Below are 15031 nucleotides of genomic sequence, written 5' to 3'. Positions count from 1 at the left end.
CTTTACAACAGAGCCAGCAGAGGATGGAAAATGGAAACATGGGTTTTATGGTTGAGTATCAAAAAGTGTCCAAGGTTTACTTGTAGTAAAGCAGGAAAAAAAGACATGGTGCTGGGTATTTTGTGTGTCTGTGTGTATGTACATGTGTGTAGTCGATCTACAGAGAACAGTGTGTGCCCAAAGAACATACCTGACAGTTTGAACAGTAGTTCCGAGGCCATTTTGACCGATATGTCCTGCGAGAAGAGGTCTTTCTGTGGGCGGGCCAACGTCTCAGGGAGGTTACTCATCGGCTCACTCTTCTCACTCGCTCCTAAAGTGCTGAAGGCCAGCAGGTGAGAGGCAGGAGGGGTGAGATCTGCAGGGGGCGGGTCCACCTCCATGGGCTCGGCCTTTACTTTCACCTTCTGGTACTGGGCATCTTTGTTGTTCTCTGCAACATATGATTGAACAAGACAACAACTACTGTTAGATTTTGATGAAGGTCTGATCATAACAGAGAGAAGAAATAGAACCAGTGTATACAATTCAATGTTCTTCCAAAGGACAGTACATTTTCATGTTCAAGGATTCTCTTTGTTTTGCAATAAGGATTATTAACTGTATTCTTTGACTATCAAAAATATCAAAAGCACTTGAATAATTGAAAAATTGAACCCTGACCACAGAAACATTTCAACCTGAAATGGATGTACCTGAATAATGAATATACTTAGTTCCATGTGGTGTTGTTGGTAGAAGTACCTGTCAGAACTGCTAATCCTCTACAAGACAAGTCCATTTCACTCATACAGCTACTCAAAGACAGACACCTTGTAGAGCCTTCATCATGTTCAGCAATGTTGTATGAATGCAGCTGTAGCTAAATATAAAATCAGAAACATGAAAATTGCAGCTAAGCCGAACTGAGCGGGTTAGCATGTTGCTGTGTAATCATTAGGGCAGGAGGGCAACAGGAGGTCACACTCTCACTTGAGAGGGGGGGGGGGGGCGGCGGGGTGTACTCCAGCAGCTCATCTAGGTTCACTGAGGTGGACAGAAAATACACTAACACTTCAAATGTTAACTTAGAAGCAATTAATCTTTGTCAACTACAGGTGCTTGACTTGGAAAATTCCCTTCAATCAAGGAATTTCTAAAACATGAACGACAATGAAAAAAATGGTGAAAACAGCTGTTGACTCACTTCTCGCACAAGTTCAAAAGGTGAAGCGAAAAAGCCTGCTAAAAATAGTCGAGATGGCATCTGTTAGGAATATACAGGGCTGATAGGTAGAGTTGAGGCAGGCTTTGTTTTCTCAAAACCAGAACTGGTTCTTTAATGGTCACAATGGCTATTTTGACGTGATTAAATGTAGGCCAATTTAAAGCTACAGAAAGAATACACAGTGCAGCTCAATAACAAATGATAAGGGAACCTTTTAGCATCTGTAGAGCCTTGATATCTGATCTTTTGACTGCAGCGATGGCAGGAGGCTGTGTCTCTGTGCGGTGTCAAGCAGGAGCAAGACAAAAACAGCGGGGTTGATACAGTGCTGCTAACATGGCGACTCAGCACGATTATGGGATATATGAATTTGGCAGGGCAATGGGAGCAGAGGGAGGGGCAGGGGAAGGTCAGAAGAACTGGAGAAAGGGTGGGGAGGGAGGGAGATACAAGACAGTAACCCTGCTACCCCCCCCCCCCTCCCCTTGCATTCACCACTCCTCTACTGAATAAGGCCAGTGTGAGATATCAAGACCAGACTTAATATATGGGACATTGTGTGCATGTAAGTATCATTGAATCAGTGTGTGCTTTGTTTAAGCACCCGCCTCCCCCCGAAGAGGTCCAGGTGTCTGGTTCAGTGGTAGGAGCCAGCATGGGGGGGGGGGGGGACACTGACAACCATCAGCCCCACTAATCCCTTAATCAGGTGGTCAGTGTTGGCCAAGAGTAACCTAGGAGAGGCTGAGTGAGGGGCAGAGGAGGAGAGAGGCGGATGGGTGGGCGGAGGGGTAGGGGGCACTGCTCTGCAAGGGTCAACCAAGGGACACGAGAGCTTCCATCATTGGATCACCACCCTAACGATAGACGCTGAGTGGACTGCTGTGTGGCAAAAACACATGCAAAACAAAAACATCAACAGGCAAAAGGACACTATATATACAGCTCTCAGTGCCGGGACAAAGATGCTCTCAACATAAATAACCATTAGAGAGAGAAAGCACATGACGGTGAATATATTTGATAATATGAATGCAGAAAATCTAAAAGTAAGAAGTCTACCTGCTACATAAATAAACACATTTAAAAAAATAAATTGTGTCCCCACTCCCACACTGATAATAGCTGTAGCCTTTTAGTCTGGGTCATAACCTATTGTTCTCAAGCCATAAAAAGCAGCCCTCACTCTGCCACAATCCAGCTTGTGTGTGTCTGTAAATGAGTGTGTTGTGTGATTCTATGTGTCTTCTCCTCCTCTGGTGCAGAAGCTGCCTCTGTGACACACCAGCTGCCATTAGGCCACAGAATCAGGTCTGTGTGTGTGTGCTTATACAATATCGCCTGTGCCAACTTTGGCTGCTCCAATTTCTCACAATATCACTTCTTAGTACGCCAATAAGCCCAAACAACCATAAATCTAACCTACAAATAATTTCAGGAACTATGGGAAATAATTGGTGTTTAACCCCAGACTGATACATTATGTACAGGATGTGTTTTATAAATTTGTTTAGCACCGGTATATGGATTTTTTTCGTTGAGTAATATTTAATTTTCTAAAAAAAAAAAAATGACACAGTAATCGTAAACACAAGAGCGTTTTGACAGTTAGATGCTGTACAGAAAATGCCATCTAAAATTATCTCATAACAATTAACTACATCTTTACATTCACATTTGGCATTTTTTTTAAATGTTCATTGAACAACAAAATGCAAAAAGTCCCCTGAAGGTTTGACTGAGTTTGCTCCAGTCTTAACATTAAATAGTGACAACACAGTACAGTGAAACGACCATTGATATGACTCAATTTACGAAGTGCCTGCTTGACAACAATGTAAACCTTCAAAGAGGGAAGCAAACATGCACAAAACCTGATTCTAAAACATTTTGGGCATAATCTGAAACTATTCTAAGTTTTGAATAAGCTTAAACCTTTTGTTTGTGGAAGTACAAGTCAAGAGTAAAAAAATCAAGCACACTTGTGCTCCATCTTCCTTTTGCCATTTTTCACGTTTGGTGAATGAGCAGCAGGCTTTTGGTTGTAGTTGGGTTTCAGTTTTTATGATTTATTTTCATGTCTCTACCGCTCTACTCTCATAAGCACAGCATGAGTATTAGAAACGTGTGACAAACTGTTCACTTGAAGTCCATCTAAATTTGGAGGTTTAAAAGCAAGAGTGACCTTTAACCAAGTAAGAGTATGTAAATGAAAGCTTCATTCAGCTCTGTGTGGTATGTAAAGGCAGTCACTTTGCACACATTTACAATGTGTGTGAATGCAATCTCCATGCCAAGTTGCTGAAAATGCACTATACATACTTTGTTCACTGTGACGCAGCACTACTCAAGTTTTGAGCCAGAATGAAAGTGACTGGGGTTTGTGCGATGTTCTGTTTTTAGTGATCAACTTTGACCTCAGGTGTCTGCTTGAATCTACACAGACGTGACAGCCTGTTCAGCTGAGAATACACCACAGGAGGGTTCAGACCCAAAATGGATTCGTAATTTAATGCATGCAAAGTCAAATTAACGCACCACTGTGATACATAGAAAGAAACAAAAACTTGGACAGACAGAGAGAGGCAGAGGCGAAGGGTAAAGACAAGGGGGGGAAAGAGTGCCAGAAAAAGAGCACCCGAGGGTTAGAGAGGATAGAAGAAAGCAGGGTGAGAGAAGAGGAGCTGGGGGAGGACAGAAGGATGCGGAACAGCTAGAGCCTAAATGACAACCTCTCCACCTCTCCCCCCCTCCTTCTTTCCTTGTCTACCCTTCTCCCTGCTCTGCTATTCCACATCCCTCGCTCCCTGCCCCCATCCCTCTCTCTCTCTCTCTCTCTCAATCTCTCTATTCTCCTGCTCTCTAGCCGACCTGCTCAGACAGGGGTGAAGAGTTCAGGCGCTTCAAAGGCTGCAGTGTGGAGACTGCATGTCATGTGGGAGCCACAGCAGCCTTGCCTGCAGACTTCACAGACAGCTGCTGCTACAATTGATCCTCGACCAGCTAGCTCTCAGTAGTTCAGCCTTCCAATGGACCAAAACTGCAGCTTCATGTAACTCTGTAGCAGTGTGCTTGATAAACAGCCCATCAGGAGCCACATATGACCCCAATAAAGTGGTCCTAAAAAAACATTTGGCACACGGAAGAACAAATCATAGGCTAATACAGCCTTACCATTTTTTTATAAAGAATCAAAGAGTCATTTTTCAGAACTTCTGTCAATCATCATCTGCATATAAAGCTACCAACATATAGCAAGGAGCAAAAGGAATCATCTCTGCATTCCTGTAAATAGAACTACTGCCAGTGATGAGCGGCCGGTGAGACAGAGAGAAAGATGTAGAGGTAGGGGGTTGGGGGGTGGAAGTTAGAGAGGTCAGCGAGCGGCCACACTGAGGGGGCATGATGAGGACACTGTCAGAGCAGTGTGGAGCTTCACATAAAGTAATACTTCGCCTTAATGCTCGTGTTGTGAAGTAGAGTGGTAAACTGCTTACACAATCTGCTGTGGTAAGCTATATAGAGTAAATCGTGAATCCTTTCATGTGAGGCTAAAGAGAAATATGGAGCATTCACTTAATAACTAAGAGGGGAAAGGTTATATTTATATTGAATGTATAAACATGGTTGTTTATTTAGAGATAAATATGTTTTAAGGCCTCTTCTATTTTTGGTTCATTCCGAGTCTTGCTCGTTGGTAGTTTTTTTTTTCTTCAGGGAAAGGAAAAGCATCGAGGCTACTATTTTTGTTCTTTCAATGAAAAGGTTAAATCATTTACTTTATCATAAAGTAACCATTGATTTTGAATTAATGCTAACCATCATCATGCTGGAAAGGCAGTGTAAGTAGTATAAACTGTATGAAAGTAAAGTTCAAATGAATACATTCAATAGTTGTATAATCAATCATATTTGTTTGCTGTGCCCAATCACAAATATTATTATTATTATTAATTACAGTGGACATTGGTCCAAATTTTTAATGACAAAATATATATTTAAAGGAATTCCTGAAAATAAGTTATATGCCTGTCTGCATCAGCTGAGCTAAACTGCTTCTAGAGCGTAAGAACGCTTTCCACATCAGTTCCCTGAATCCCTACAGCGAGCTGAAGTAACAGGAATGGTACTGTGAATTTTTATCTGTATCAAGTGCTGCAAGGCCAGAGAGCACGGCCATTATGCAACATGATCCACTGTAGTTACCTCGAGGAAAAAGTGCACATTACGAGGCTCCAGAAGAAAATAAAAATAAACATCTCACTAACTGGTGTGTTACACCATCTGATTTGTATGCTGCATTTCAATACAGGCATTTTAATAGCAAACTCAAATGTTATAGCAGAATTAAAACACGTCATTTTAAGTTCAATCTAAAAATACTACGAAAACGCCAAAAATATTGATGGAGACTCGTGCAACTGTCAGATTATCAAGCTGACAGTGACAATATCAGCGCCAGCGTCAGTGAGTTTTGGCTCCTTCAGCTGAGCCAATTACGTCTTTTGAAGGGAATGCAGGTGGAAGTGGCATAGTTTGATGTTAAACGGTGTTAAATATCACTCAATCAATCAGCTTTGGCCGCTGCCAGGATTTCTGGTAATCAACGCTCACTTTTAGTTTTTGTGCAGAATACAGCTAATTGATGTTGATTGATGTTATTCACACAACAAAAAAAAACAATGTTGTTTATTTACTTTCACTAGAGCTCTTAGACAAACAGGAATAATTAACAGTTAACATTAAAACCTACATTTCAAAGGTTAACATAAAAAGAGTTTGGTTGGAGGGTCCATATTACTCTGTTCCTGTGTAAGTATGCTGTTAGTTAATACTACATAACCTCAGAAAGGAGAAGACCCCAGTAAGCTATAATTTTGTTGCCGTCATCTCAAAGACTCTCTGCACCTCAGTGGTCAAAATTGCTTCATGTAACTTTAACTAGCAGGCTAACGAGGACTGTGGAGGGGAGAGGGCCTGTTAAATGTCCTCAGCGATGGAAGGCCTGTTCCTGAGGAATGAGTTAAGCAAGTACAAAGTGTGATTTCACACCTATAGTGAGTGTGGCTGGATGGTGAGTGGGTGGCGCGGCTGTTACCCACACGATGCCAGTCTGCCAGGGCACCACCTAGGGCCCTGCACCCCCCTCCCCCCCCCCCCCCCCCCCTTCTCCCTCCCCTCCTCCTTTCCTGTGACGCCATGTTCCCCTTGCCCTGCAACACCAATGCCCATCTGCTAGGACACGTTAGCCGCTGGCGCCAGGGACTATTTAGCCCGGCGTAATTAGCCCCCAGACACCAGCAGCCTGGTTTTAAACAGATGTGGGGGAGGTAGCGCTAGCAAGGCGACTCAACATGACCAACCAATGTTTGAGATAAGGAAGCGAGGAGAGGAGGAGAGGGGGGGGGGAGGGGAGGGGGGGTAGAAGTGACCTACTTAAAGGGATGATGCAACTCATGTTACAGTACAATGGGCCGTAATGATGACAACCCTACTTGCTCTGACTGTCCAATGCCATGGTCGAGGAAGGATGAGCTGCTGAAATCTAATTAGGCTGTGACCATTTGCTGTAAGACATGCAAGAATGAGAACATAAGCACTTTTTAACAGGAGAAAGTGATGTTTTGAATAGAGCAAACGCTCCCCAAAATATGCCTTCCCTATTGTGTTCCGTGACTGACCATTAACTGGGGACAGAGGAAGGTCAGAGTGTGGATGCCCTTGAACCTCATGACTGTAATCACACGTGACTGTAACTGCATTGACCTTTCCCTGGTATCTCCTTTTCCTCATCACCATCTTTGTCTCCTTCCCTTCCCCCCAGGGTCATTTGAGGGTCCAGACTCTTGTCAAGGCTGTCACTCCAGACAGCCCTCTCCATCTACCGCCCCCGCTGTTGCCATGGCAATGAACGGCACTGCACTCCGAGGACTGTGTGAGGGGGCAGAGGGAGCCAGCGGACGGATGAACGCTGCAGCATCTTTCCCTAACCTAGGTCAACCTTGCAGAGCTGGTGTAAGTGATGGGAGGGGATAAACGCTGGCCATGCTGTTTGACAACCAAATAAACTGACAGGATAACATCGGTGCAGCGGTGGGAAATGGTAAAATTGACGGGACACAAAGAATGATAACAGCGATGAAACAAAGACGATAGGTGGCTGCAGCTCAGCCCAGATCATTTATCTCCCTGATCAGAAAGACCAATAGAACAAATTAGAGTTTAAAATAAAAAATAAAAATAGCAATCATGTCATCTTTGTCTTCCTCAAACCCTCACACAAAAAGCGCATGCACGCACACTGGGAAACGTGACCTGGGGGCAGGCAGTGGAGCAATACACGTGTAGTACCACAGAGCTCCCAGCCAGCATGATTCACTGTGAACACCAGTCAACTCAGAGAGAACAATGGCAATCCGTGTGTGAGGTGTCTGTCAGGCACGCACATACTGGCACAGGATGAAGAGCCACGGATGGAGAAACAACATAATGCGCTACCATTTGTGAGGTTTTTTACACTGTGGATGCATATTTGTACAAGTGTGTCACGTTGTAAATGTTTACTGTTGCACAATTATAGTGTACGTATCGTTCTAATTTTGAACCCAGTCTGGTTTTACTTTAAAGGAAATGTAATGAAGGACTGGTAGGTAGAAGGGTATGCAACCTTTTTCTCTCTTAGTTATGCTGAAATATGAAAACTATATAGCTATGATCTGTTGCTGAATAAAAACAACATAACTAGGGATTCTTTCTCTGCTGGTACACACACACATAGGGACACACACATTGCAAGTTTTATTCTTGACTGCCAAAGTGATACACTTCAGCAGCCCACAGTGGACACACACCTGTCCATAGCCCACTTGGATCTGACCTGGCAATCTGTAGGCTAAAAAAAGCAGCAGCTTTAAGCAGAGGCTACATATAATGAAGAACTAGGTTTGAGTCCTTGCCTGAGGAATTTTAACCAGCATTCTTGCTGAGCTCAAACCAGAGGCTGTAGAGGCTAAATCATGCTGTACTGGATGATGTCAGAGGGGTCCACACAGGTTAAAACATGGCGCAAACATCCTACTCTTTATCTCTCTTTCTAACTTGGGTTTAGCTTTAAGTTCATAATAATAAGCAGTAGGATCTTCAACCATTTTATGACATTGTTCCAAAGAGGGATATCAGAAATCAAACAGACCTGATCTGAAAAATCATGCCTTTGTAACAACATAACAACTTGAAATAGGCTTTCATGGATAGCCTTTTTGAAGGGGAAAAAAAATGTGCAATACACTGGTTAGGTTCAGCTAAAAACCTTTTATGGCGATCACAGTCATAACAGTTGGCCTAAATGTTTTCTAATGAGCTTCTATTGGTTGATCTAAGACTCAAACAAGCTGTTAGCATTGCAATAATCTGATAACAAATTGCATGAACTGTCCCCCGAAAGAAAATAAAAAAATCAGTTTTCAATAATGTGCAACTTTGCCACCTTAAAATAATGGCTTCAAAGGTTGATTTAATAGTAAAATAACTTTCAACAGAGAATGGCATCTCTCCCATGTCAATGTCCTGCTCTCTTGGGCAGAAATAAGCTGTTCTGGAGATACGATACATACCTTGCCTACCTGAAAGCTTAATCAGAAGCTCAGAGGCCACTTTGAAGTTGATGTCCTGGCTCAACAGGCTGTTCTTAGACATGGGGCTTCCTTCCCTTGGCTTCAGTGGGCCCAGGCGCTCTGAGGCTGCCCCAGCTATCCTGTCGTGGCAGAATGTTGCTGTGAAGCCTGGCTGGACCTGGCTCTGTGATGTGGAGGAAGGTCTAGGACTCAAGGCTTCCTCCACTTTGGGCTCCTCCTTTAGGCGGAATGGAGACTTCAGTGTCTCTCTCTGGTTGGCCGCTGGAGTCAGAAAGAAAAGAAAGGTATGAAAGGAAATTAAGCACAACAGTATGATTGGAGCAGCTCAAATAAGTAAGAAACAAAAAAAAAGTTTATTTTTTTTAAATCACAGCTTCTGTCTTACAAATGAGAGAAAGGCAAACTATTTAAAAACTTGCATGCACAAGGGTATTGAATATTTATTGTGATGCTCACTGAAACATTAAACAATAACACCTGATGTATTGTATAATATAATATAATATATATAAAGGGACATTAATTAGTTTCCTCAACATTTCTTGTGATTGAGAAGGACTTTATACACATGAGATAGAGTATATTAAATGAAAGTGAAAATGAAATGGAACAACAAAGTGGCCAACAGTGGATTTTCACAGTCTAGTCACTGTAAAAAAACACCACAGTTGGTGTGCTGTGGGCCAACACAGAAGGTGCAACCTTATGACTGTCCTTCTCTCTTGGTCTTCAGGGCATCCACAACAAATTCCCAATTCATTTCACTCGTCTTTTCTCCTTCACACTGCCCCCCCTCCCCCCCTCCCCATCCCATTAATTTCCATACACTTTATTCTCCGCTTTATTCTACTCAAAAGTCTGGTTTCGCCATCCCTTCTCACCCGGGATTGTCTCTTCAGACGTTGGGACATGAAATAATTCCTGTAGTTCTGTGGAGCAGGATAACAATCGGCTGTAGCCTTATCTGCCATCTCTGCAGCGTGTCGCCTAGGTTGGGGAGTGAACTGTCACATGGATCCCTCTGCTCTAAAGTCATCTTCAAGAGAAACTGGGCCACATCTAATCCGCCTAAGATGAATAATTAATAATTAGACATGGAGCAACTTCCGATAGCCGCCAAGAAAAGAACAGCGGGGCAAGCGCCTCTCTTTGTGTCTCTCAGCATGTTTCACTGCACTCTGTTCTTAAAGGAAGGTTTACACAGGCTAAAGCTGACAATATTGTTCAAATCTAAAATGACAATTAAACACAGAAAGAAGCTTGTACAAATATGTAAAATCCACTGTCATGTCTTTGCTAAAACACCTGATATCTTTATTTCATTGAGTGTCATTAAAGGATACTATTGTCTCCTAGTGTTACCTGACTTACATTGGGTGCACTCTGCCATTTATCAGAACCAATTACTGTTCTAAGTATTACACTAAGTGGATTGGCAGTTGGCAGTAGAGATCAACCATAAAACTGTTACATGAATGCATGTGCAAGACGGATAACTTTTTGTGTTTTTATATTTTTAAAATATCTTACAATGACATTTATTTCTTGAATAAGTAAATACAATTTGTCATAACATCGCTTAAATGGTTAAAATTATCTGCTGTACAAAATTAGAGTTTATATGAGCAAGCATGACACTTAGAGGAAGCATGAGCACTATTTGTTCTCTCTTCTCTGCAATGTTTTTTTCCTTTTGTTCCGTAAAGTTTTGATGATTCCAGCAGCCAGGTTTTGCCAAAAAACTGATAAACAACCCTCATAACCCTGTACAAATCAACAGTTTTCAAACAAACTACACCACTACTGTCTGTCACGCACAAACAACCACACACATATGAAACAGGGCATGGATAAAAGCAAAGCTATCATTCTTGGGCAGACTTCTGTCCGGTCTCCTCTGGCCCCAGCAGAGATCTGCTCCGCTCCTCACCCTCAAGCCTCACCTAACATCTCTACCCGACACAGGCCTGCCGCCCCCTGCCCGCATCATCAATCTGTGCCAGCTCCAGCCCCTCTGATTAATGATGATCTAGGCCGGAGGGATAGAGGGCTCAGGGACAGGGGATACAGGGGCAGGAAAAAGGGGAGAGTGCAGGTGTTTTTGATCACCCATGTGATGCCACAGTGCCACACCATGGCAGGCTAGGGCTGCAGATCAAGAGGAGGGGGGGAGAAGGAAGAGGTTGAGCGGTGGGGGAGAGCATGAGGGGAGGGGGGGGGGGGGGGAGTGACCTTCAAGTTCAGGGGCAGTGGCGCAGGGTCGCATGCGGCACCAGCTGGAAATGTCACACCGTCAGATGTCAGCGGGCAGGCTAAGTATAACCTGGTCAGCACCTGGAAGGACGTCCTCTAATTAGAAGCGTGTTTGGCCATGTCGGATCAGACAGGGACACCACACTTGGTCAACGTCTTACAAACACACATAAAAGTACACTACCCCATTTACCCACGCAAACACATAATAAACTATATCCGAGGTGTAAACCTAACAACAGTACCCATGCTGTGAATGCTGCTTTAAAACATACAACAAATAACAGGCTGCACATAATCCACTAGACTCAACACAAGCTAAACATTTATTTTCTTCTGTGGCCTCGTGAAGAAAACAACCCCAGGACGTGCACTCACAAACAAAGTCATACCACTCCAGTGACCTTTAGGTTACTGGCTATAAATAGAAAGTATTTCCACAAAGAATCTATGTTACAGAGCCAAATGAATTATTTAGTAGCCTAATTCAATGTGCACGTTTTTGTATTCCTCTTTGCTGATGGCTCAATGACAAGAAGCCAGAGCACACAACCAACAGGAACAATTCCGCCTGCAACGCCAAGCTTACACTTTGGCCTTTTGTCTGTCAGGGTTTCACAATCACAGAAAGCATCACGAGCATGCAGTCTGTGTCAGATCAGCCTTGAAGTGAACACAGATCTGAGGAGGAGACAGGCATCTCTGGGTGACTGGACATCTCTACTTTGAGCACAAACCCAGGCCAATGTCAGCTCTCTGCGCAGGATACTGTACTTCTAGCTTTGGGTTGACGATGCTATCAGTTTGTCTCTATGTTATCACACCCTCTCTGACACCTGCCACCAATGCCACTTCCATTGCTGTTCCCTTCCCTGTTCCTCTCTTTCCCCTTCGCCACGCTCCTCTCTCGCGCCTCATCCGTCTCGCTGCCAGGCGCTTGTCCACTACGCCTCACCTCTCGCTCCGTGGCCAGGGCTGCCGTCAAATAACTTCATTAGCTTTCCACCTCTGTCACGCCGCCCTGCTCCCCCTCTGACAATTGGCTGCTGTTTTCTCCGGGAGAGGAAAAAAAAAAAAAAAAAAAGCACAGGGCTACGTGGGGCAGGTTGAGAACCCTACAATAGCTGACAGTGTGCTAGACGCCGGACAGTGATACTGATGGCTGCAGTGGGGATGTAGGTACCAGAGGTCACACACAAAAGGCCTGTCTGTGTCAGCTCATGCAGAGCTAGAAAGCAGAGGAAACGCAGATTAAATCTAGATGTTCACAGACAGACACAAACTTAAGACAAGATATCTCAAAATTCAAAATGATCCTTGTCAACAAAGCCTGAGTTTTTCTACATAAGAATTTAGCAATATACAACATGAGTGAGCACTGCTTTACTAAAAACCAGCATGGTGGGATTGGGTGATAAATGATTATAGCCGTGCTGATATACAGCACATCCTAGAGTTTGATACTGCTTTAATACAAAAGTTCAACAAATGACAATGAGAAACTAGATCAGCAACTTGGTTGGGAATGCCCAAAAGCATTATCTTATGTGTTTGCCTACGTGTTAACTAGTATAATGTACATTTATTTGTGTGTTACTGTTTACATTAATCATGCAACCGTAAAACAAAAGAAATCTGTTGGCTGTGACTTTGGTGTTATACGTGATTCAGAAAAGCCAGCATGATCAACCCAAACGGAGAAGTCTGGTTAACTTAACGTTAACGTTCAGTAACGTTACTGAAAAATAATTAAATTATGTTGTACTTAATATCAGCACTCATGGAATGTGGCTTGACTAGTCAACTCACTTGTTCCGATTTTACTGTTGTATAATATCCTATAGATGCCCATCCCTATGCTATTAATTATGATAATGTTCCTTTATAATCTTAAAATATATATATTTTGTACATGGTGAAGGGTTAAAATTCACCCAGTCTTTCCTTTTTTATTGCTGTTGTACTGCATTGCATTCAGTGTAATCTCTAAGGAAGGAGATAAATAAGACAACTGCAGAAGCATCATGACAGATGCAACACCTCCCACAACCCCCTGCATGCCAATTATTCACACCCAGCCAGGGTCAAGCTCGTTGTGCCTGTGTCACCACAGCGGGGGGTGGTGGGCTGAGGGGGGAGGTTTGGTGTTTTGGGGGTGTGCTGTGCCCACTGTCATTATTAACTCGGGGTCCACTGGGCACAGGGTAGGGGCTGTGCATTTCAAAGTGGCTCAGTGGCTTTCATCTCTGAATCAAAATGTGGATCACACTGGATAGCTAACGGTTGTGTCAGCGTGCAAGGATAAAAATCAAAGGGTATCAGTATAACACTCAATGGAAAGCAGGGCAGCCCAAAAAAATGATATGCTTATTATGTCAGAGGTCAGGAAGAGTTCAGTGGCTTTCTAATGCCTGGGGAACTCGAGGCAACTCCCTCTTTGCCTCGTTCTCTGTCTCTCTTGCTTGCTGTCACTTTATCTGACTATTTTTTTTTTTTTTTATCCTTCTCTCTTAAGCCTCACACCACGCTCTCCCCAACCCCAACCCCTCCCTCTCCCTCTCCCTGGCCATGTGGGATTGAGGCACTGAGACAGCAGTGTAAAAGCAGGAGGGATGAGCTGCTCGTGTACACATTCAATCTGGGTTGGAAGGGAGGTCAAAAGAAATAGAGTCTAGAGGTCCCAGGAGGAACTTCCATCACCTCTCCCTCTCTGGCTGCTCCTCAGCATGGGTAAGTCTCCCAAAGATCTGAGTCCGGTTCTTCTCACTTTCATAACTCTCAGTCTCTAACTCCTCCCCTCAACAAAGAGAGATGTTGATGATCAAAGAAGAAGTATTCATTAAAACCCATCATCATGCATTCAAGTTCAACATCCTCTCGTCCTGTCTTTTTTTTTTTTTTTATCCTCCCTCATTCTCCTTGAATGATGCCCTGACTAAGATGTCCGCCACTTGACACTGGACTGACATTGTGAGAAGCCATCTTGGCTCCTCTGGGAGTTGCCTAGGCTTGATTGTGCAGTCTGGGAGTGAAGTGAAACTGGCACCCAGGGGGCATCCATGTGGAGCCGGGGCGTGCAAGATCGAGGGGGAGTTAACTAAGCCAGCCCAGTCCCTGTGCATCCTGGCAGGGTCACAGGATGGCGCTGAGGGCGCTAATCATTTCAAATTATGAATTCCTTTTTAATTATGAATTATGCATCAATTTTTAATTAATCTAATGTTCCCAGGGTTTTTCCCTCCCATCCTCGTTCAAGATCTCAATCTAATTACACAGCATTAAGTGGAAGAGTGGCAGCCGTAGCCTCGACCCCGACGCTGAACCTCGGTCAACCTTTTTCCATCAATCTTGCCATCGTCGCCGAGCCCAGCCTTTGATATTTTTGCAACATGGTGAAATGCATCTAAACATGATCTGGATTTAGTTTACCTTAGAGCAGCATGTTTGTAGAGTTTGTTAAAATATATGCTGTATCATTACATTAGTAAGCTTAAGAAAATTCGATGTCACATTGTGACTTTGCCAAAGGCTGAAAAATGCTGATAAACAAACACATTTTTAAACTTAGTATTGTTTCCTGAATGTGAATTAAACTGCTTCCACTTTTCACAAGACGTTGAACAAAGCACAGTGGCTTATGTAATCACTAATCACTTATGTAAAATCAACTTCCACTCCTCTGTCATTTTCATCAGCATCTTGAAAAATAAAATGTGTCCTTATTTTGTCAGACATTTTAATACAAACATATAGACAGATCATTTTTAGCAGAGAGAAAAGATGCCTAGGGGGTTAGACATCTTAGGCTCCCCTGACAACCAACAATATGTGGGTAGGAAAAATTAATCTCTCAATAGCCATTGTTGAGGTGCCTTTGAGCAAATCAGTCAGTCCTGAACTGCTTCAGTGGTTCTTATCAGTGGCCAACAACAAAGAC

The 15031-nt window shown here is 43.3% G+C and overlaps 1 protein-coding gene across 6 annotated transcripts in view; it reads right to left on the bottom strand.

The window, feature by feature from the left end:
- znf827 (zinc finger protein 827) overlaps nt 1-15031 on the bottom strand; it is a 69050-nt gene that overhangs the window by 24466 nt on the left and 29553 nt on the right. For 4 of the 6 annotated variants that reach the window (XM_065957001.1, XM_065956986.1, XM_065956988.1 and 1 more), the window contains exons 5-6: nt 8821-9102; nt 191-433 (exon numbers count right to left, since the gene is read on the bottom strand). In XM_065957001.1, the coding sequence (XP_065813073.1) occupies nt 191-433; nt 8821-9102 (525 nt within the window). The remainder of the gene's footprint in view (nt 1-190; nt 434-8820; nt 9103-15031) is intronic. The other 2 variants (XM_065956996.1, XM_065957000.1) reach the window with 1 other exon arrangement.

Source organism: Labrus bergylta, chromosome 1 (assembly GCF_963930695.1).
Source record: "Labrus bergylta chromosome 1, fLabBer1.1, whole genome shotgun sequence".
NCBI classification, from domain to species: Eukaryota; Metazoa; Chordata; class Actinopteri; order Labriformes; family Labridae; genus Labrus; species Labrus bergylta.
Note: the sequence above shows the minus strand (reverse complement) of the source record. Positions and strands in the feature narration are given on the sequence as shown.